General features: G+C 43.3%; 4 protein-coding genes across 5 annotated transcripts in view; 2 read left to right on the top strand and 2 right to left on the bottom strand.

The window, feature by feature from the left end:
- Positions 1–1052, top strand: part of ssbp3a (single stranded DNA binding protein 3a) — a 44253-nt gene extending 43201 nt beyond the window's left edge. For both annotated transcript variants that reach the window (XM_072668418.1, XM_072668417.1), the window contains one exon: positions 71–1052. In XM_072668418.1, coding sequence (XP_072524519.1) covers positions 71–100 — 30 coding nt within the window. In that variant the 3' untranslated portion in view covers positions 101–1052. The remainder of the gene's footprint in view (positions 1–70) is intronic.
- Positions 1053–3193: 2141 nt separating this feature from the next.
- mrpl37 (mitochondrial ribosomal protein L37) lies at positions 3194–10542 on the bottom strand. The gene is made up of 7 exons (XM_072669220.1): positions 10088–10542; positions 8592–8775; positions 6448–6563; positions 5746–5931; positions 4929–5080; positions 4088–4291; positions 3194–3494 (listed from the first exon to the last, which is right to left on the bottom strand). Exons 1-7 carry the CDS (start codon positions 10413–10415, stop codon positions 3417–3419), a joined length of 1248 nt encoding a protein of 415 aa, XP_072525321.1. The 5' UTR covers positions 10416–10542; the 3' UTR covers positions 3194–3416.
- A 2502-nt stretch (positions 10543–13044) lies between these two features.
- Positions 13045–18890, top strand: cdcp2 (CUB domain containing protein 2). The gene is made up of 6 exons (XM_072669284.1): positions 13045–13114; positions 13614–13961; positions 15210–15551; positions 16581–16934; positions 17090–17268; positions 18579–18890. Exons 1-6 carry the CDS (start codon positions 13045–13047, stop codon positions 18888–18890), a joined length of 1605 nt encoding a protein of 534 aa, XP_072525385.1.
- Positions 18891–19696: 806 nt separating this feature from the next.
- tceanc2 (transcription elongation factor A (SII) N-terminal and central domain containing 2) lies at positions 19697–22560 on the bottom strand. The gene is made up of 4 exons (XM_072668528.1): positions 22364–22560; positions 22145–22286; positions 21020–21216; positions 19697–20305 (listed from the first exon to the last, which is right to left on the bottom strand). The coding sequence occupies exons 1-4, from the start codon at positions 22463–22465 to the stop codon at positions 20111–20113; spliced, it is 636 nt and encodes a 211-aa protein (XP_072524629.1). The 5' UTR covers positions 22466–22560; the 3' UTR covers positions 19697–20110.
- Between the last annotated feature and the right edge of the window lie 119 nt (positions 22561–22679).

Raw genomic sequence — 22679 nt, 5'->3', positions numbered from 1 at the left:
CACTTAGGTTAACGGGGAATAACCTGACCTGATCTTCTACTAATCCATTTTATGGCTTATTTTCCTTTAGTATTCTCCAACAATGACCATGAGCGTGTGACCTGCGAGTGCATCGGCGCCCCCAAGTGGCCCGGCCCCAACGAAGAGAGCTGGGAACATCTGAGAACCTTTCTGACACACATGAAAGAAACCCCTGGATTTAGTCCATCACTACCTGGCCCACATATCGTCTTCGAGGCAGGGTGGACTGGCGGAGTCGGCCGAACGCTCGCTCGCGTTGTACAGTGATTTTTATTATTTTATCTTTTGACAGTCGTGAGATGTGGTCACTGCGGTGCTGGATCCCTTTGAAAGCCATCATAGGACCAGCATAGTGGACCACACCAAAAAAATAAATAAAGAAGGGAGGAAAAGAGAAGACGACAAATAATAGACGACAAGTAATTTATCCACAACATTCCAGAAGACTACCTGATGATGCCTTTGTCTTTGTCAAAACGTCCTTGGATTTTCTTCAACAGCAGACGTTTCCTGCGTCGCTCTTTTGGCTGCCTTGGAACTGTGTCTTTTTTTGGGTGGGGGGCTCATTTTCACTCTTTTACTCCCATGACTCCAAACAAACCGTCCAGTCTGATCCGGCTGAGGACCGCCAGTGATTGAGGGAACATCTGAAAGGTGAATGGACCTCTAGGAAAGGCTGGAGACGGAACTCTTCCATTATACAAATCGTGCTGTCCGTGTATCATCGTATCGTCTTCGTTTCAATGTAACAGACTCTGAGCAACTTTTCGTTTATTTGTAATTCAGAGTTAATGTGATCCGTTTTTTTAGATTTAATAACGAATGAAATTTATAGTCCTTTCTTATATTGTTGTGCGTGAGACCAGCCTGATTGTTTATGTTCTGCTCGTCTGAATACTAATGGACACGATAAGGGAAGAAGAACAGGTCTGGCTCTGGAGCTCCTCAGGTTTGCTCCACTGGCAGCAGCAACAGAGGTGTTGTTTCATAGCTACTGTTGAGAAAGACTGTAGCTCCGCCTCCTCAGTGTATATCACAATACCTACATTTAGAGCGTTATTAATATTCACCCTAATGAGTGACTGTAGCTCTCATTAGGGTGAATATTAATAACGCTCTAAATGTAGGTATTGTGATATACACTGAGGAGGCGGAGCTACAGTCTCTCATTAGGGTGAATATATATTAATGACGCTCTAAATGTAGGTGTTGTGATATACACTGAGAAGGCGGAGCTACAGTCTCTCATTAGGGTGAATATTAATAACGCTCTAAATGTAGGTATTGTGATATACACTGAGGAGGCGGAGCTACAGTCTCTCATTAGGGTGAATATTAATAATGCTCTAAATGTAGGTATTGTGATATACACTGAGGAGGCGGAGCTACAGTCTCTCATTAGGGTGAATATTAATAACGCTCTAAATGTAGGTATTGTGATATACACTGAGGAGGCGGAGCTACAGTCTCTCATTAGGGTGAATATTAATAACGCTCTAAATGTAGGTATTGTGAGATACACTGAGGAGGCGGAGCTACAGTCTCTCATTAGGGTGAATATTAACGCTCTAAATGTAGGTATTGTGATATACACCGAGGAGGCGGAGCTACAGTGACCAGGACTTTGAATTCCATACCTCCAACAGTAGCTATGGAACAAACTGAGCATGGATAAGCCAGCTGGAACTTCACTGGGATTTGGTTTAAGGGAAATTCCATCATTTTTCAAAGAAATTCTGCTAATTCAGTGGTTGAAATGTAAACAAAGTCATTCAGAGTGGGTTTTGGGGGTTTGGGGGGTTTGGTAGGTCTATTCTAGAGAAAACTAAAGCTAGAATTGTTCACAGTGGTGGTGAAGGACCCTCTAAAAGCCCCCTTACAGAAAGTTCACTGCCTGATGCCTGAGACACTGTTCTACCAGAGTTCTGAGAAGGGTCTGGCCTCGCGCACATGGCGGACTGGTCACCAACACCAACAGGACCATCACCAACATCCCATATAAAACTCTGGGACCACTCTCAGTGACTCTGTTCACCTCAGCTACTAGATTATGCAGAAATTGGGAAGGTTTTAGCCTCCACTGGATTGACAGGTTTATCCTCATGTTGCTTTTTAGCTGTTATTCATGAACAAACGCACAAGTTTGTGGACGACGAGTAAAAGCAGCAGTGAGCTTGAAGGGTAGCAAAGTCAATTCCCTGCAGAAAACTCTCATATAAGTAAACCAACTGGATTCTTATGTGACAATCCACCCAAAGCACAATCCATCTTCCAGTTTACTGCGTTTTGACAGTAATATACACTATATGGACAAAAGTATTGGGACACCTGCTGATTCAGCTGTCTCTACTGTCCAGGGAAGAAGACTTTCTGCTAGATGTTGGAGTAGCATTGCTGTGTGTGGGAGGATATGATATGATTGCACCTCATTATCGCCAAAAAATTAGATGGAGCACCACCATCCATCCCTCCAGAGAACACAGATCCTCCACTGCTTCACAGCTCAATGCTGGGGTGCTTTATACCCCTCTATAGCCCACGCTTGGCATTAGCAGCATGGTGCCAATAGGTTCATTGGGAGTTCTATTCTATTGGCAATACTTCTCTACAGGGACTAGACAAGTAGCTGAATGTGGAAATTAGAAGGGGTGTCCACATACTTTTGAACATAGTGTACTTTATTTATGCGGTAACGATGCACACGTTAAAGGAAATTCAGCGCATAAGTACGAGCTGTTTTCCGTTTTCCAGCTTATTTGTCTTTTCAGTTTGTTTTCAGTTTGAATCTCGTCTTCTCAGGAGATCGATTGTCGGCTGTGGTGTGAACTGCTATCATGTGCTAATAAGTGCTTTCTTCCCGTCCGTCCTTATTGTTCTTATTTGCGTCTAAAAATAAATAAATAAATAAATAAATAGAAACCGGACACGGCGAGTAAACTCAGTCTATTTTGATACGTTTGTTAATTCGTTCGGCCTTTCCGAAGCCGTTCTAGAGCTACACTCCTCAGAAGGACACTCTGGACCTAGAGCATCTGCTGTACTCTATTTTTCTGCCATAAGAATGTATATTGTTTACACTGCTCTTCTGAAACTAAGCTAAACACAGATACGAACGGCTAGTTACATTTTACAGATTAAATTATTTTACCGTCCATAACAATCCCATCATGAATGCAACTCCCAATTTTTTATTTTTATTATTATTATTTTTTTGCCTCTAAATGTTCTCCTCAAAATAAACATATATGATCATATTTGTGTTTGGTGTGCTGCCGGTTCTTACCCAGAACTTTAACGGACAAGAGAATGACCATTCCTTTTTTTTATTTTTCCTCATTCAGGAAAGTTAAGTGTAAAATATTAAATTATGAATGAAAAGGCTGTTTCATGGATGTTCATGAAGCTCCATGGAGGTAGAGAGCCAGGAATTTCTTAAAGGTGTCCGGCTGATATCCTGATAAACCAGCAGGAACCTGAAAGTCCAACAGAAAAATAAATGGATTAGAAACGACATGAAAAATAATTTTAAAAAAAAGCCCAATATTGTTTTTCTTGATTCCCTAAATTTGATAAAAATGAGCTAGTATCAAATATTCACAGTGCCTCACATCATCTCAACTACTTTCATGAAAACAAGACTCCATTTACTTGTTAGTTTTTAGTGTTTGCTAGTGTGCGTTTGCATTTATCCTAATGATATGGCATGGTTATGAGCATACACACACTTATCGTCCAGATAAATACTGTAAACAATTTGCTTAGATGCCCAAAAATGTAATAAACACAGACTAGCCACTTCATTAACACCACCTCCTCCTTACTACACTCACTGTCCGGTATATCAGCTCCACTGACCATACAGCAGCACTGTGTAGGTCTATAAGTCCAGCCTGTGTCTATCTGTTTCTCTGCAGACTCTGTTATCAGCCTGCTCATTTCACCCTGTTTGTTCCTCAATGCTCAGGACCCCTCAGGACTGACCACCACAGAGCAGACTGTAGTATTGGGGTGGTGGGTCAGTCATTCTCAGGGTCTCTAGGGTCAGATGCAACTCCGCAGCACTCACCTGCACAATCTTCTTCCTGATGAAAGGCCGGACCTTGGCAAACTCGTAGAGCGGCTGGTCAGCGTCCACCCAAACCAGGTTCTTCACACCACTGTCGGACTCCAGCTCCGTGGTGTTGAGCTGGAAAACCACAAACTGGAAAAGACGGCCATTGGTGGCCACGCTCTGCACCACGATGGGCTTCTCCAGAACCCTGGGCTCATTCTGTAAGAAAAAAAAGGACGTATGTAAACATGAGCCGGCCAGCTGAGCTCATTCCTATCATGCTAAAGACTGATCACTGACCCCAGCTGATTGGCCAAGCCATGTTAGATACAGTATATTTTCAAAAGTTTGTGGACACCCCTTCTAATGAAGGCATTCAGCTACTTTAAGCTGCACCCATTGCTGACACAGATGTGTAAATGCACACATACACACACACAGCTTGTCTAGTCCCTGAGGACAAGTAATGCCAATGGAATAGGACTCTCTAGTGCACTGGCACCATGCTGCCTAATGTCAGACGTGGGCTAGAGGGGTATGTATAAAGCCCCCCAGCAGCATTGAGCTGTGGAGGCATGGAAGAGCAGTGGAAGAACTTCCTGACCTCACTAACGCTCTCGTCGCTGAATGCAATCTAGTAGAAATTCTCCTCCCTGGACAGTAGAGACAGTTACTCCAACAAAAGCAGGATAAGCTCTTTTAAATCGCCTTGATTTCAGAAGAAACAACGAATGAACAGGTGTCCCAATACTTTTGTCCAACTCTAATAATGACAAAATGCCAACTCCAAAGGTTTATAGCACCCAAACAGTGGTAAGTATGCCCTGATAACTGCTGGAGGGAGTGATGATCTTACTCCGTAAAGGGCTTGGGCTCGTGCCAGCGCGTTTCCGAACGTGAACATGACCATCTTGGCACGGAGCTGCTCGGGGTACAGCTTAGGGGTGTTTCCAGCCTCCATGAGGAACAGAGTGTGAGCGTGAGGGTAAGGATAGTCCTCTCGGAAACCTACACACAACAAACAACAACAACAACACACACACACACACACACACAGACAGTTGACACAGGCTTTAGTTTAGGTGCACATGATCATACTGGTCACTTCCTAAATCATATTAGCAAAGTAGCAAAAGCGCCTAGCGGTCAGCGTACGGGACGTGCTCAGCGTTCAGTACAGTGTTATTGTATTTGCTGTGTAAAGGCCAGAGCACACTGACCGGAACATTTTGGACGAATTTGACATGCTGAATCCATGTTGGCCATAACGTCCAGCAGACCACATGCAGCTGCACACCCTGGTTACCGTTGACAACCGTCTCCATCGTTTTGGATGGAGAGGACCCTGTAAAATCGGATGACTGTCCAGACCAGCGCCCAGACACTTTCCAAACCACCTCCAAACTCAGGTTCAGGTCCATTTTGCAAAATCATGGACGCACATGGACGTTCCTCAGTACTTCAGTAGCTTCTTCTGAGCTCTGGCTTCTGCTCTTCTACTGCAGCTGTCGTCCGTAAGGGCGAGTTTCCTTCTACTGACGCCGTTACTGCTGTGGACATCAGCTATGGTTTGATTAGCAGGACCTTTCCTGACTACAAAAAAGAGCTGAGGATCTGAGCCGTCGGCTGGACGTGCTTCGTTCAGGGCAGAGGTAGTGTGTAGTGCGACTTACCGGTGAAGCTTTTCTGATCGTAGACATGCGTGCACTGCAGGTCGATGGTGGGGGAGATGGGGTAGAAGGTCTCCAGGACGTGCTCAGCCGTGGCACTAACTTCCTCCTGTCCAGCCAGTGCGGGCAGTGGGGTCATGCTGTTTAAAAGGCGGCCGTTCTGTCCTCGGACCTGAAATAAATCCTCAGCTGAGAGAACACAGGTTTACAGTTACTTCCCCAGTCACAGTTCTGGCTCCCTCTACTGATTTGCTTGAAATAAGCTCATGTCCAAATGTTTGTGGACATATATAAATGCATTTAGCTATAGTATATGTGGAGAAGTACTGCCAATAGAACTGGACTCAGCATGAACCTATTGGCATCATGCGGCCTAATGCCAGGCGTGGGCTATAGAGGGGTATAAAGCCCCCCAGCTTCATTGAGCTGTGGAGCAACTGCGTTCTCTGGAATGATGGATGATGGCAAAGAGAGAGGAAGCGATAATAGCTGGATTATTGGATCAACTTTTTAATTAAATTACATTTATTATAATATATTTCATTTAAATATATATTTAATAAGGCAAGTGGCAGCACTGACATCCACAATAACGATGATACACTAGCTAACAGAAGACTGATACCCGGCACGAGTGCCTCACAAGCAGCACAGAAGCAAAGGTAAACAATGCTCGTCTCCGATAACTCAGGGTCACGGACGCACCTCTTTTCCAGCTGACTGCCAGGCTGTATTTATCTGCCAGCATCCTCCTGCCCAGGCTGGGGTGACTGGCCTGCAGTCCTCCACACAGGTGCAGCAGGCTGTTGAGGAGAGACGGACTGTAGAAGAAAAAGAAGAAGGACATCAGAGCTGAAACGCTACACTACATGGACAAAAGTATTGGGACACCTGTTCAATCATTGTTGTTTTTTTTTCCTTTGGAGGAGCACTGCTGTGAGGATAGCATTTGATTTGATTGCATTCAGCAGCAAGAGCGTTAGTGAGTTAGTCAGGATGTTGGATGATCACCAGCCCACCTCATCCCAAAGGGAAATTGCATGGAGCTCCACCATCCATCATTCCAGAGAACGTAGTTCTTCCACTGCTCTGCAGCTCAATGCACCCCTCTAGCCCACGCCTGGCATTAGGCAGCATGGTGCCAATAGGGTCATGAAATTTGGTTTTCTATAAACGTGGGCTTTGATATAATACAGGAAATTTAGCTATATTTTCTTTTGATTTCTATGAACTATAATTTACATAAAGTTTTTAAATTAAGTGCTCAATTAAACATAAATAAACAGCCTGTGTCAAATTAAACTGTAAGGATTTCAGAGTTTAACGGAGTAAAACGTGTTAATTAGACTCGATGGGGATCCGAGTTTACGTCACGGCCTTTCTATATTTGTGGCAAGTCAGATTGCAGCTGAGAGAGAGAGAGAGAGAGAGAGAGAGAGAGAGAGAGAGAGAGAGAGAGAGAGAGAGAGAGAGAGAGAGAGAGAGAGAGAGAGAGAGAGAGAGAGAGAGAGAGAGAGAGAGAGAGAGAGAGAGAAGGCAGATGAAAAGGCCTCCAAAAGGGCAGTGTTTCGGAGGGGGCAGGAGGGGGTATCAAAGCTTCGGCGAAGACACTCCCATGAATAGCAGGCCGCCCGGGGGCAGAATTAATTAATAAAGGCTTTACAGAGCGGCCCCCTGTCCGGCCGGCAGACTGCTCCGTGTTTAATGACCGTCATTAAATTCAACACCCTGTCACAGAACAGCGCCGGGCCAAATGCCACGCAACAGACTGAAGCTACTGAGCCAATGACAGAGAGCAGTGGACAGACAGGAGAGCGGTGGACGAGGCTGACGAACTGGACCTGCCTGAGGATGAAGACCCGACTGACTGGACGGACACTGTTTTTCTAAGTGCCTGTTGTAGAGAGGCATATCTGACCTACTTACTACCCACCAAGGAGAAGTCTGACTCATTTCCTATTTACAGTGTTGCAATGGCACTGCTGCATTTTGGCCACAAGGGGGCGCACACAATTAATCAACACTTGGGTGTGCTTTTCTAAACATATCCTGGACATCATCAGTGCTGAAAGAGCTCTGACCAACTGCAAATTTCTAGACAGCGAGCTTCATTAGCAGTTCAGTGGCAAGATGATTGATGATCTGATGCATTTTTAATTGACACTACTGTTTTTTGGTCCATTACAATCCATCAAACTCCAGTACAACTCCAGTACAATATAAACATGAGGTGCGTATTGTGTGTGATGAGCAAGTCTGGAAGTACTGTGATGTTATAATCTCTATTTATTATCATTTACACACTTTTAGAGCATCACCATCATCTTCTTTTTGCATATCCCAGCTTAGTAAGCCAGGGTCAGAGCACAGTGTGAGCCATGCTACAGCGTCCTTGAGCAGTGGATGTTAAGGGCCTTGCTCGAGGGTCCAACAGTTGCAGCTTAGTGGACCTGGGTATCGGACCCACAATAACCCAGAGCTCTAATCCGATTATTTAAAGTTAATCTCTCAGCAGTGAGAGGGTTTCTACTGTAGAAGCTCCAGATCTCAGGTGACAAGAGCTTCTCATTCTGAAGAAAGAAAGTAGTGAGATCTTGTCGGTGAGCTAGTCTGAAGAACAGAGCTCGGTTCCTCCAGGTTTCTCCTGGACGCCCCCCAGTCCAGCCAGCACAGCGTGGAGGATGTGTTCACCTCCATCAGCATCAGCAGCAGCAGCAGCAGCTCACCTGATTTACCATCATTAAGCCCTGATTTACCACCAAACCAGGTGTTGATCTGAGGAGAACTCTAAATAATACTAGACTCCATGAGGAGAACTCTGGAGACTAGTACTACATTAGATAACTCACCAGAATCTCTCTCTGGGGGGCCGGATCTCTGTGGTGTCCCAGAAGCGGGAATGTCTGATGATGTTCTTCACTCGCTCATCCTGATCTTCGATCTGATTGGCTGGATCCTCCGCTAACGACACAATCTGAGCAGGCAAACCCTCGAGGAACTTGGCTTTAGTGAGCCACAGGGCCTGTCTCACACCTGAACACAGACAGTTAACAGTTCAGTCTTCTGTCATATAAAACAGTTCATGTGATTTTATTAAACTGATTGATGTTATTCAGCTTTTATTCAGTGATATTTGAGATGGATTATCAGTGGTTGTCTACACAGACTCGTAAAAGCGCCGTATTCCTCAGAACGAATCGGATGTGTGTTAAACTGCTGTGTAACAACACTCATGACTAGCAACTACAGTGGACCAGGACCAGGACCTCGTAGTAGTGAGCAGATATGAGTGAGTACTGTTTTTTGCTGATTATGCAGTATTTGATCATGTACCTCACTTCACTCAGAGAGTTTAACCTGACTGTCCCTGTTTTTATATCTCACACATACACACACACACTGTATATACAAAAAAACTGATATCATATATAACATCAGCATCATTAGTCATTTGTTTCCATCAGGTCCATCAGACTGATGAAAGCAGTGTACAGAAACAGGGACAGTGTATGTGTATGTATATGTGTGTGTGTGTGTATTATATACACACACACACACACATACATACATACATACATACATACATACATACATATATATATATATATATATATATACACACACACACACACAAATACTAAAATATATTTATATTTATATATGTACACTGTACAATATTGTAAAAAAAATACAGCATTTTTGATATTGCAGAAAAAATACTGAAATATATATATGAAAAAATTACAGCATTTTTTAAATTGTATTTTTTAAATATCACAGGAAAAATTGCTGGTGATTATATAACATAAGAAACTTGATATATATATATAATGTATATATGTATGTAGGTGTATTGTGTATATATACACATACATACACACACATATACATATATGTGTGTGTGTGTGTGTGTGTATATAATGACACCAGCATTTTTTTCGTCAGTATATCTATATATTATATTAATATTATATTATATATATGTAACAAAAATACTGACGCTATTTATATCAGCATTTTTTCTGTGCTATTACAATATACAGGTATTTTCACCAGATTGGATCTCCTGCATGTCCTGATAGGAATAATAATTGTATCAAAGACTGAAGTAAAAGCAATGGTATTGTGCAGCCCTAACAGCAAGTCTGGGGTCCCCACAAAGTGTCAAATACACACACACACACACACACACACACACATATACATACATATACATACACACACTTCACATCAGAACCACTAAAACCATGAAGATCGAGTGTTTATGAGACTCAACCATCACTACAGCTCTACCTCCCTCCACACACACACACACACACACACACACACACACACACACACACACCTTCCAGGACGCTGGTCCTCTGGTTGAAGATGTAGCAGGGCTGTTGTCTGTACAGCGCCATGTGCTCGGGTTTGGGTGATCGGTACTGCCTCGGGTCCTTCCAGCCCCGGTCCCACTGCGGGAACTCCGGCTTTGCCAGGCCGGGCACATAGTGCATGCGCTCGGCGTAGGAGATGCGCTCCAGCCCGGCTATATGAGGGCGCTCCCGGGGCTTCGGGCGCGGAGCTCCGGCGCCGCTCACAGCCGCGCTGAGAGACACGCAGCGGGGGAAACACCCCCGCACACCCGCCACAGGACCCACCGAGCTACAAACCGCCGTCCTAAACATTATTACACGGGTCTCTGGGTCTCTCTGAGGGCAGCGTCCTGAAGCTGGAGGGGAGGTTCAGGCAGTGACATCTATTGACATCCAGCTCCTCAGGAGGCCGCCATGCTCCCAGAGCACGTGGGTTCGCTCTTACTCTCAGCTACTGAAGCTGCGGGAACAGCGGCGGCATTACTGCCCCCTAGTGTCACCAATTAGTCAGTTTACAACGGTGTCAACAATGTTCACACTCACCTCAGGTAGAAGTGAGTGGAGATACGAGGGTTTAAAAGACTTCTATAGAAGCTGAAGTATCAACTGAAGCTTTTTACTCCAGTAAAAGTGTAAAAGTACTGGTTTCAGAACCACTTCAAGTAGAAAAGTAAAAGTAATGGAAGGAAAACAAAGGCCGAAAGCTTAGGCCGCGCCACAGGGGTCTATAGTGCACTACCCCCCCCCCCCCCCCATCCCCAAAAAAACCCATTTCTCTAAAAGTCATAATGAGGAGAATGATCTATTAAAATGTCGATGTTAAAAATGTTGGGCTGCACTAGGCTCCTGTTTCAGCTGCAGATCTGCCCATTGAAAATGAAGCATTTCAGTAATATCAGCTCTATTAAAGGAGCGTCTCTGTGCTCTACTGAGCATCAACATGAGCTTCATGGAGGAAAATATGAGGAGTCGTTGTCTAGAAGTTCTGTAAAGCTGCAGAAAGTCAGACTTCAGAGGCGTGTGATCAATAAGCTTTATTGGAATGTAAATGTGGGGCTCAGTCGGGACGTTTCACTGCAGCTCTCTTGAGTCTCTGCCACGGACACAGTCTTCATACTAGACTACAGACGTCTGCTGTGAGCTCGCTGGAGAGGGACGGGACGTGTGCAGGTGTGATGGATCTATTATAAACCAATAGGGAGTCAGAATGGTGTCTGTTTATACTTCCCATCCAATCAGGATCAGACTCACAGTTTCCGGATGGAGAGATTTATCTGGAGAGGGTTTTTATTGATGACGAGCCGGAATGAAAACAAAGGGAAATGAAATAGGAGGAACGAGGCTGATTTAACATGTAAGGAGGAGAAAGGTCAGATAATTGGGGGAAAATGTGAGAAGTAGAAGTAAAAAGTCGTCCAGAAAAGTATAGATAACCATTAATGGCCAGATCCACAGAGCTGTCTGAGGCCTTCAGAAAGAAGGTTGTAGAAGCAGAGGAGTCTGGGAAGGGGTTTAAAAAGATCTCAACAGTTCAAGACCATTTGTTTTGCTGGTAGCTGGTTTCAGACGGTCTAAGCTGGTCTTTACTGGTCAAGGTGGCTAACTAGCCTGTGACCAGCAATGTGTATGTTGTATTTGGTTCTGGTAATGCTGGTTAGGCCGTTGGGTCGGCCCAGTCATGATGGTCACCCATCCTGGTCAAGTTGGTTGACGAGCCTGGTGATGCTGGTCAAACTGCATGGTCAAGGTTGGTGATACTGGTTGGTCAGGTTGATCATGCTTGTAGACCAGCTTACAACAACAACCAAAAAATACAAAAACTGGCCAGGCTCAGGCTGTCCTAGCAAGTTCAGCTCAAGAGCAGATCACAAGATGAGTAAAGAGGTCCTCATGGTATCAGGATGGATCTCACCACAGCTGATGTCAAAGTACTGTATCTACCATCAGAAAGAGACCAATTGGAATATCAAATAAAACATAAATATATTAATTTAATATTAATCATTCATATATTAAATGATTGTATAGCTACAATAATTCATACCACAACAATACTATGGCAACATGTTTAACCCAATAAACTCACTATTGTCCTCACATTTTTGCATTTTTACATACAGTTTGCCCATTTAAAGGATCCATATGCAATGTTTTTGAGCGGTCCACCTACTCAGTACATTAAGTCCACTTATAATGTTTGTGTACCTCTTTTTATCCCTAAAATTAGGCTATATATATATATATATATATATATATATATATATATATATATATATATATATATATATATATCAAAGAATACTACATAAACATAGAGTTTGCCCATTTAAAGGGTCCATATGCAATGTTTTTGAGCGGTCCACTTACTCAGTCCACTTCCTCATGGTCAAGGAGTAAAGAGGTCCTGTACACAGTCATGGTATCAGGTGGATCTCACCACAGCTGATGTCAAAGTACAGCATCTACCATCAGAAAGAGACCAGACAAGCCTGATCTTTGTGGGGGGACAACAAGGAGAAACCTGTACTGCCAAAAAGGTCCTGGTCTTCGTCTAGATGTTCTCTGACCAACTTAAGTCCTGCCCTGATGTCATTTCTTTTCTCACATGACTGTATCTGGTCATACATCCGTTTCCATTCCTCGTTCCTGTCCGGTAATAAAGGCCAGTCTGTGTGTGTTTGACCACCATTAACATTTAATGCCGCCTCTCCAAACAATGTCACGACAAGCCACCAGTGTGCATTCGATAGTGTTCATTAATATGTAGAGGAGAAGGTTTGGGCTGGCCCTCATATCACATTCCACATCCAGGCCTGGACGGAGGCCGCAGCGTTGTGTTACGCTCACTGTTACCTCAGGCTTTCTTTCAGGACTTGGACATAAGTCCAGTCCTGTCTCACTCACTCCTCGTCTGCGGTGGGACAACTGTGACTGTCACAGCATGGACATAAGGACGGCCTTCAGCTGTCTTCAGCTGCTGTGTGTGTTTAGCAGAACTGCGGCCAGAAAAGGTAGGACTACGGCTCGTTATGGATAACTGTAGAAAGCTCATGCAGTGCAAGCAGGGCTTGTCACTTCTATAGGTGGCGTCTTGTAGGAGTTGCTCAGGCCTCCTGAGCCACCAGGGGCTCCCATGAATGTGTATTTATAGATATATACAGTTGAATGATATTAAATTGTATAATATTAAATAAAAAAAGGGGCTTCAGATTAATCTATATGTTATTATGGTAATATGTATGGCTTGCTTATTTATTATTTATTTATTTATTTACTACCTAGTTATTAATTATTTCAGTCTAATACAATTAAAATGTTATATTTTATCTTTTTTAAATTGTTTCAAAAATGTTAATCAAATCTTTAGTCAGAAAAGTGTTTTTCTATAATTAAATAAACTATTATTGTTTCCAGAATCTTTAAAATATTGAATAAAACTTAATTTTAAAATCTAAAATATTCTAAAATTTATGTAAATTGCTTTACAAGTTATTTGAAAATGTTATGCAGGAGTTAAATGTGGAGGAATCCTCTCAGCAACCAGCGGGAACATCTCCAGCCCTAATTTCCCGGGCCTGTACCCGTACAACGTAGAGTGTTCGTGGCTGATCGTGGTGTCTGAGGGCTCCTCCGTGCTGTTGACCTTCCACCACTTCGAGCTGGAGTACCACCTAGACTGCGCCTACGACTACATCAAAATCTACAACGGCATCTCTGAGGACGAGGGGAACCTGCTGGGGAAGTTCTGCGGAGACGTGTCTCCTCCCCAGTTCAGCTCATCCTGGAACGTCATGTCCATCATCTTCCACTCGGACCGCCACGTGGCCCACAGAGGCTTCTCCGTGGGCTACAGGAAAGGTAAAGTGTTTGTCCGGATACGGCCTGACTGGATAAGGCCTTATCTAGAGTTCATTGGTACCATGATTGGCACCATGGATGGTTGGCCCATCACAATAACTTTTATTTATTTATTATAAATATATATTCTAATATATTAAATATAATATAATATAATCTAGTTTCAACATTACAATTGGAATATCAAATGAGACATAAATAAAAAATCATGATAAGTTAATAACATAATTATCATGACAGGCCTAACTACAATAATTAATACCACAACAAACCTATGACAAAATCTGAAACCCAATAAACCCATATTTTCATATTTTTGCAGAATACAATATAAACAGTTTTGCCCATTTAAAGGGTCCATATGCAATGTTTTTAGCAGTCAACTTACTCAGTCCACCTGCTCAGTCCCCTTAAGTCCACTTATAATGTTTGTGTATCTATCTTTATCCCTTAAAATGAAAGGGCTGTTTCTGTCACTGCACCTTTAAGACTGATTTATGTAAATAAGCTCTGTTCTTATTGATTCTTACAGTGTTGCGACAGCATGGTCAAGGTGTAAATGGGCGGAACTTACCAGCTGTAGGTCAAGTATGTAATATGTTGGTTGTCATGATTTCACAACAATATATTACAAACAAATATTATAACAAAAATACATTAAATTAATTAAGACTGATTTATGTAATTAAGCTCTTTTCTTATTGGTTCAGAAAGCAGCCCAGATAGCCCAAATAGTCCTTATGAGATCTGTGTTAATGGCTGGAGCTAAACAGCAGTAGGTCAGATATGTAATATGTTTGTTGTCATGATATTTATATGGCTAAAATTCTTTGTGAGCCAAATATGTAAATACATCACATCACCATATATGGAATAGGGGGGGGGGCATCTGCTTTGAATAAGTGTTTACATACTGCTACTCTAATTAATATGATCAGTATATAATATACTGTAATATGGGCTGTTTAAAAAAGTCCAATTGTAAAATTATGACTTTATGAAATCCATACTACACTTGTTAGCCCCAGTTATATCTATTTCACTGTATCACTGGTAGAATCAATAATTTATATCAATACTAATAATGTATATAACAATAATGAGTACACACTCATTTTTATTATGGCATATAAAATTATATGGGCCAGTAATATCAGAATTTCTGTCGCTTCCTATAATCAGTATTAGCTATAAAATGATCATACTGGTCAGGCTCTTACACTGTGCCCCCCACTGTTCCTGGGGCAGATATGTGTGGCGGTGTGTTGACTGGTCTCTCTGGAGTCATCTCCAGCCCCGGCTACCCGCTGGAGTACAGCAACAACGCAGACTGCTCGTGGACAGTGCATGTGTCCAATCGCAGTGTGGTCAGTCTGGTCTTCCTGGATTTCCAGCTGGAAAACAACGAAGGATGTAACTTTGACTATATTGCCCTCTTCGACGGCCCCACGGTCAAACACCGGCACATTGGGAATTACTGTGGTAGCGATCGGCCTCCAAACACGGTGACCACCTCAAACCAGCTGCTGGTCGTGTTCAAGTCGGATTTCAACATTGGAGGAAGGGGATTCAAGGCTTACTATTACTCAGGTAATCAAGGTATCAAACTGCAGGCTTCATTAAATAGAAATCACAACAGACAGTTAACAGTAGGCAACGGTTGCCATACAGCTTAAAAACATGAGTCATCTGATTAGACTTTATAATATTAACTATTGATGCTCATTTTTGGGGAATATAATCTGAAGGGTCCTTTAAATAAAGTATTTTTGTTATTGTGGCTTTAAGACATTTCAACATAAGCGTTCCATTCCAGCTGTTAAACATGGTGGTGGCACTATCAAGGTTTGGGCCCCTTCTAATGAATGCATTCAGCTATTTTAAGTTGCACCCACTACTGACACTTGTCTAGTTCTTTGGAGCAGTGCAGCCAATAGAATAGGACTCTCTGAAGCAGATACACTAGATGAACCTATTGGCGCCATGCTGCCTATCGCCAGGCGTCGGCTAGAGGGGTTTAAAGCCCCCCAGCATTGAGCTGTGGAGCAGTGACATGATGGATGGTGAAGCTCCATCCAGTACTTTTGGGATGTGTTGAGTTTTGGATAAGGTGGGGTGGTGATCGTCCATCCAACATCCTGATCTCACTAATGCTCTTGTTGCATTAGAAGATACAATCAAATCCTCACAGCAATGCTCCTCCAAAATCTAGTAGAAAGCCTTCTTCCCTGGACAGTAAAGACAGTTACTCCAACAAAAGCAGGAGAAACTCCAACTCTTTTAAAACCCTTGATTTTAGAAGAAACGATGAATGAACAGGTGTCCCAATACTTTTGTCCATGTAGTGTAACTGTGCAGTATCCTGTAGTGAACGAAAACATCCAAATTCTGCATTTCAGCTTAAGAATCTATGGGATCATATTGTAGTGTCTGGATTCCTGCAGTTTTACAGATCTTAGATGAGAAGCGCCTCAAGCAGGACTGTCCACAAGGGGGCGCTGTTAGTACTTTATCAGATTGTGATGCTTCACATCAATGACACTGTGTGTTCTTGTAAAAAAAAATTTGCATGAACATGTTCTCTAATGTTCTGGGGTTTTTGGGGGGGTTTTTTGGAAGGAGAGTGCCAGCAGGTCCTTAAAGCGATCAGCGGGAACTTCACCAGCCCCAACTTTCCAAACATCTACCCCAACAACGTCAACTGCCACTGGACCATCGTTCTGGCCGCCGGGTACAGGATCAAGCTCTTCTTCCCTGTGATGGAGCTGGAGGACGAGAACAGCCTGACGGACAGGTGTGATTTTGACTCCGTTGCCGTGCACGACGGGGGCAGCGAGGCTGACCCGTTGCTCGGATGCTGGTGCGGGACAGAACAGCCTCCCTATCTAACGTCAAAGACAAACAGGCTGCTGGTGGTCCTCAACACTGACCGCAACTTGGCTTTTAAAGGCTTCACAGCTTCCTATACAGGAGGTGAGCACACCTGAGTACACTGTGGGCCGTATTAAAGGAGTATCACATGATCACATGATCACAGCTAGTTCCTCAAACTGTTAAGCATGAGGGTGGCAGTATCTAGCATGGAGGTGCTGTTTCTAGGACACCTGTGTTGTATTTGTGTTTCCCAGTGGTCCCAGTCAATGTAAGCTGCACCAGAACAGAGTTTCAGATTCAGATTTCCCAGCAGTCTTTGCCCCAGCTGGACCGTGAAAACGTGTATTTGGGAAACCCGTCCTGTTCAGCCCAGCTGACCGCAACAACCTACAAGATCCAGGCACGGTTCGTCAACTGTGGAACTGCTGGACAGGTCAGCCATTGGGCAGAAACTGCAAACTAGACTTCCACTCACTGGCCACTTTATTAGAAACACCTACCTTGTGCTTCCTTGCTGGCCACTTTATTAGAAACCCCTACCTTATGCTTCGACCATTAGTGTTTCTAATAAAGTGGCCAGTGAGAGGAAGTAGCCTACAATTACCCCGACTACAACCCCACCTTGTGCTTCCACTAATTGGCCACTTTATTATAAACTCCAAACTCACACTTCCACTCACTGGCCACTTTATTAGAAACACCTGCCTTGTGCTTTCTCACTGGCCACTTTATTAGAAACCCCAACCTTGTCGCTACTTCTACTCACTGGCCACTTTATTAGAAACCCCAACCTTGTCGCTACTTCCACTCACTGGCCACTTTATTAGAAACACCTACCTTGTAGCCACTTCCACTCACCAGCCACTTTATTAGAAACACCTGCCTTGTGACTACTTCCACTCACTGGCCACTTTATTAGAAACACCTACCTTGTAGCCACTTCCACTCACCAGCCACTTTATTAGAAACACCTGCCTTGTGACTACTTCCACTCACAGGCCACTTTATTAGAAACACCTACCTTGTAGCTACTTCCACTCACTGGCCACTTTATTAGAAACACCTACCTTGTAGCCACTTCCACTCACCAGCCACTTTATTAGAAACACCTGCCTTGTGACTACTTCCACTCACCGGCCACTTTATTAGAAACACCTACCTTGTAGCTACTTCCACTCACCGGCCACTTTATTAGAAACACCTGCCTTGTGACTACTTCCACTCACAGGCCACTTTATTAGAAACACCTGCCTTGTAGCTACTTCTACTCACCGGCCACTTTATTAGAAACACCTGCCTTGTGACTACTTCCACTCACAGGCCACTTTATTAGAAACACCTACCTTGTAGCCACTTCCACTCACCAGCCACTTTATTAGAAACACCTGCCTTGTGACTACTTCCACTCACCGGCCACTTTATTAGAAACACCTACCTTGTAGCTACTTCCACTCACCGGCCACTTTATTAGAAACACCTACCTTGTAGCTACTTCTACTCACCGGCCACTTTATTAGAAACACCTGCCTTGTGACTACTTCCACTCACAGGCCACTTTATTAGAAACACCTACCTTGTAGCTACTTCCACTCACTGGCCACTTTATTAGAAACACCTACCTTGTAGCCACTTCCACTTACTTGCCACTTTATTAGGAACACATGTACTTGTAATTTTACACCATATTCATTCATTTTGGATTTAAGAACTGAATGTTTGCCCAACAAACGTCCTCCTCTGCAGAAACGGCGGAACATCACAATGCTGGTGAACACGCTCTACATCGACTTCTCTGACGGGAAACACCAGAACGTTCAGGAATACGAGGTTCAGTGTGATGCCCAGAGGAAGGTTGCGATGGTCAACATCATCTCAGTGGAGGAGCGCACACGTCTGAACCAACTGGCCAGACTGGCCGAGGAGTCCAACAGCCAGGGGGGCGGAGAAAGCAAGGAAAGCGAGCCGCACGAGACCAGCGACATCGTCTTCATCAGCGTGTGTGTGCTGGCGGTCATCCTCATGCTGATCGCCATTGTGTGGCTGGTTCTTCTGTAGGAACCTTCTCATGCTTGCTTTCTTCATCTGTATGTTTTTGTACTCTTTTTATACAACGGTTCGCTTCATATCACACACACACACACACACTCTAATATTATATTATATATTAATAATAAATATTGATAAATAAACCATCAGGTTTGGCTTCTTGCCATTTTGAGGACACTGTACTTTATCTATTTCTGTCTAAACCTGATCACATCTTCATCCAATCCCTAAAAGCTAATAAAGACAACCCAGTTAAACAACTGCAGTAAGAATCTCATCCCACCTGTTAAACATGGGGGTGGGAGTATTCTTATCCTGGAGCTGCTTTGCTGCCTCAGGTCCAGGATGACCTACCATTATTAATGGATGGATGACTTCTGGATTGTACAGCTTGTCTAATACCTGTATAGAAGTACTGCCATTAGAATAGGACTCTCTAGACAGAGCAGAGAAGCATGAATCTATTGGCACCATGCTGCCCAATACCAGGCGTGGGCTTGAGGGGTATATATAAAGCCCCCCAGCAGCATTGAGCTGTAGAGCAGTGGAGGAACTTTTTCTCTGGAATGATGGTGGAGCTCCATCCAGTACTTTTGAGTTGGGGAGTTGGGGATGATGAGGTGGCTCTTGTCGCTGCATGCAATCAAATCCTCACAGCAATGCTCCTCCTCCAAAATCTAGTAGAAAGCCTTCTTCCCTGGACAGTAGAGACAGTTCCTTTGTCTCCAACAAAAGCCGGATATACTCTTTAATAGCCTTGATTTCAGCAGAAACAATGAGTGAGCAGGTGTCCAAATACTTTTGTCCAAACCATATTTTTGCATTATTTGTTTAATTTGGTTAATTTGTCTAATTGTAGGGTGTGTAAGAAGCATCTCAACTCAAATGTGTCCAATTTACACAGAAAGGGTTCACGAGATTTCCTCTTTTCATCACCAGCTTGTTTTAATTAATGATGCTGAGGTCAGGTAATTGTCCTTTTCTTAAAATACTGATTAACGACTCAACAGTGCAATATGCTGCATGTAGTCGTATACCTGTACAGGTTTTGCCATTAAAATAGTTAAAAACTAAAATCTAATATAAAAACATGTCAGGATTCTCTTTCCTGAGACTGGTCACCTAGTCCAGTGATACTTCATGTGCACGCAGCTCCAGTTCAATGTAATATTGACATTATAAAAAAAAAGAAAAAAAAGATGAGGGGTCCAAAAAGATAAGATGAGGGGTCACTGTTTCTTCTTGTGACTGCTGACAAACACGTTCACAGGGACTTTACCGTCCCGCACTTGTTCTCGGACGTCTGGCTTGTGCTTCAGAGTGAAGACGAGCGCTCTAACGGTCTTCCTGTAAACTCTGTTAATCAGCCGGGAAGACTGGTGAAACACTTCCCTCTCGATGTTCTCCACCAGTCCGGCGTTACCCTGGAGGAACGACAGGAACAAGACAAAGAGATGAGTTTTTAACACACTGTTGTAAAACTGGCCACTTTATTAGAAACACCTACCTTGTAGCTACTTCCAACCACTGGCCACTTTATTAGAAACACCTACCTTGTAGCTATTTTCACTCACTGGCCACTTTATTAGAAACCCCTACCTTGTAGCTATTTTCACTCACTGGCCACTTTATTAGAAACCCCTACCTTGTAGCTATTTTTACTCACTGGCCACATTATTAGAAACCCCTAGCTTGTAGCTATTTCCAATCACTGGCCACTTTATTAGAAACCCCTACCTTGTAGCTACTTCCAATCACTGGCCACTTTATTAGAAACCCCAACCCTGTGCTTTCACTCACTGGCCACTTTATTAGAAACCCCAACCCTGTGCTTTCACTCACTGGCCACTTTATTAGAAACACCTACCCTGTGCTTTCACTCACTGGCCACTTTATTAGAAACCCCAACCCTGTGCTTTCACTCACTGGCCACTTTATTAGAAACACCTACCCTGTGCTTTCACTCACTGGCCACTTTATTAGAAACACCTACCTTGTGCCCCCACTCACCTGCCATGCTACAGTTTACAGGTATTGTAGCACTGCTCATCTCCAACATACAGGGTACTTTCTCTCTCTCACACACACACACACACACAGACACACACACACACACACAGTAAAGCAGTAAAGCCTACCTCCAAGCCGATGCTCTCTGAGAGGAGTTTCACTGCATTGCTCCTGAGTCCTTCGGTCTGTTTATCGCAGCGGACCTCTATAGATGGCTTGTTGGCGTTCTCCTCGATGAACGTTCTCCAGTGCTTGTAGACGTCTCGTGCCAAAGCCTTCACGTCGGTGTCCGGGTGCTGCTTGCGCAGGTTATTAACTGTGTGGCCTACAGGAGACAGTGAGTGTGGAGAAGCCATGAATTATAATCTAGAGCTCATAATTACAATATGTGGTCTTATTAAAACATCCTGGCGAATAGAGACATGGTCAAAGACTAGCCTGCGTTGTTCTAAACAAAATCTGTATTTGTTGGCTTGTACAAATGACTTGATTCCTCCAAACATCCACAGAACCTCATCTGAGGCCGAACAGGAAGCTCACATCCCTCAATAAACCTGTAGAAGCATGGGTGAACTGCAGTGCCACTGATTTCTGCTTTACCAATACTGAAGTATAATAGAACACACAGCCATGTGATGCATTAGTGAGCATGACTTGACCTTCCTTTTTTTAAATAGATATTTTATTTAGTTTTTAATGTTTATAAACATAATACAAATAACATGGATGAACATATGACGAAGGAAGAACATACATACTAAATAAATACATAATAAATAAATAATAATAATAATAATAATAATAATTATATATATATATATATATATATATATATATATATGTGTGTGTGTGTAATGAGGTAGAGATTTTGATGAAGGAATTTGGGGTGTGTGTGTATATATATATATGTGTATGTGTGTGTGTGTGTAAGAGATTTTGATGAAGGAATTTGGGGTGTGTGTATATATATATGAATATATAATGTATGTGTGTGTAATTTTTAAATCTGAAATATTTATGTGTATTTATTTATTTTATGTATGTGTATGTATATATACACACACACTATATATATATATATATATATATAGGTAGAGATATGAGAATTTGAATTATATTAATTTAAGGCTGTATATCTTCACTCTGGTCCAGTGAAATGTCCTTAATACAATCAATAAATTCTTGCCAGGTTTTATAAACTATGTTTCCTATTATTTTATAATTGATCAATTATTTTTTCATGCCTTTCTTACCAATTTTGGTCGACCTCAGCACCTCCTTTGAAGGCACTTTCTTGTCGAGCTCCCTCAGAGCCAGCAGCATGTTCTCCTTGGTCTGACCAGGCAGTTCTAGAGTGGACCTGTACCTCTCGATGTCCTCAATCACCACCACCCTCTGAAAAGCCACACAACAGTGGTCACAGCGGACAGTCCACGGTCCTGAGTAAAAGCACAGTAAGCTGCACTGCTCACCTTTAATGACTCCAGTGTTGCCTGTCTGTACACTTTCTCTGCGGGTCTCCCTCCCTGCTTCCCTTCAGGCTGCCTCGGGAGCTTCACAACAAACCTGTCCATCCAGGAGCAGGAGCAGGAGCAGGAGCAGGAGCAGGAGCAGGAGCAGGAGCAGGAGCAGGAGCAGGAGCAGGAGCAGGAGCAGGAGCAGGAGCAGGAGCAGGAGCAGGAGCAGGAGCAGGAGCAGGAGCAGGAGCAGGAGCAGGAGCAGGAGCAGGAGCAGGAGCAGGAGCAGGAGCAGGAGCAGGAGCAGGAGCAGGAGCAGGAGCAGGAGCAG

The sequence above is a fragment of the Salminus brasiliensis genome, chromosome 23, assembly GCF_030463535.1.
Source record: "Salminus brasiliensis chromosome 23, fSalBra1.hap2, whole genome shotgun sequence".
Lineage (NCBI taxonomy): Eukaryota > Metazoa > Chordata > Actinopteri > Characiformes > Bryconidae > Salminus > Salminus brasiliensis.
Note: the sequence above shows the minus strand (reverse complement) of the source record. Positions and strands in the feature narration are given on the sequence as shown.

Excerpts from the sequence above, each read along its gene's own strand:
- mrpl37 (XM_072669220.1), bottom strand. The coding sequence starts at position 10,415 with ATGTTTAGGACGGCGGTTTGTAGCTCGGTGGGTCCTGTGGCGGGTGTG. Across the intron at positions 8,776-10,087 it reads GAGGACCAGCGTCCTGGAAG|GTGTGAGACAGGCCCTGTGG; the intron begins GTGTGTGTGTGT and ends GTCTGTGTTCAG. Across the intron at positions 3,495-4,087 it reads TCAGGAAGAAGATTGTGCAG|GTTCCTGCTGGTTTATCAGG; the intron begins GTGAGTGCTGCG and ends TTGGACTTTCAG.
- cdcp2 (XM_072669284.1), top strand. The coding sequence starts at position 13,045 with ATGGACATAAGGACGGCCTTCAGCTGTCTTCAGCTGCTGTGTGTGTTT. Across the intron at positions 15,552-16,580 it reads CAAGGCTTACTATTACTCAG|GAGAGTGCCAGCAGGTCCTT; the intron begins GTAATCAAGGTA and ends GTTTTTTGGAAG. Across the intron at positions 17,269-18,578 it reads ACTGTGGAACTGCTGGACAG|AAACGGCGGAACATCACAAT; the intron begins GTCAGCCATTGG and ends CCTCCTCTGCAG.
- tceanc2 (XM_072668528.1), bottom strand. The coding sequence starts at position 22,465 with ATGGACAGGTTTGTTGTGAAGCTCCCGAGGCAGCCTGAAGGGAAGCAG. Across the intron at positions 22,287-22,363 it reads CAACACTGGAGTCATTAAAG|AGGGTGGTGGTGATTGAGGA; the intron begins GTGAGCAGTGCA and ends GTGGCTTTTCAG. Across the intron at positions 21,217-22,144 it reads GCTGAGGTCGACCAAAATTG|GCCACACAGTTAATAACCTG; the intron begins GTAAGAAAGGCA and ends TGTCTCCTGTAG.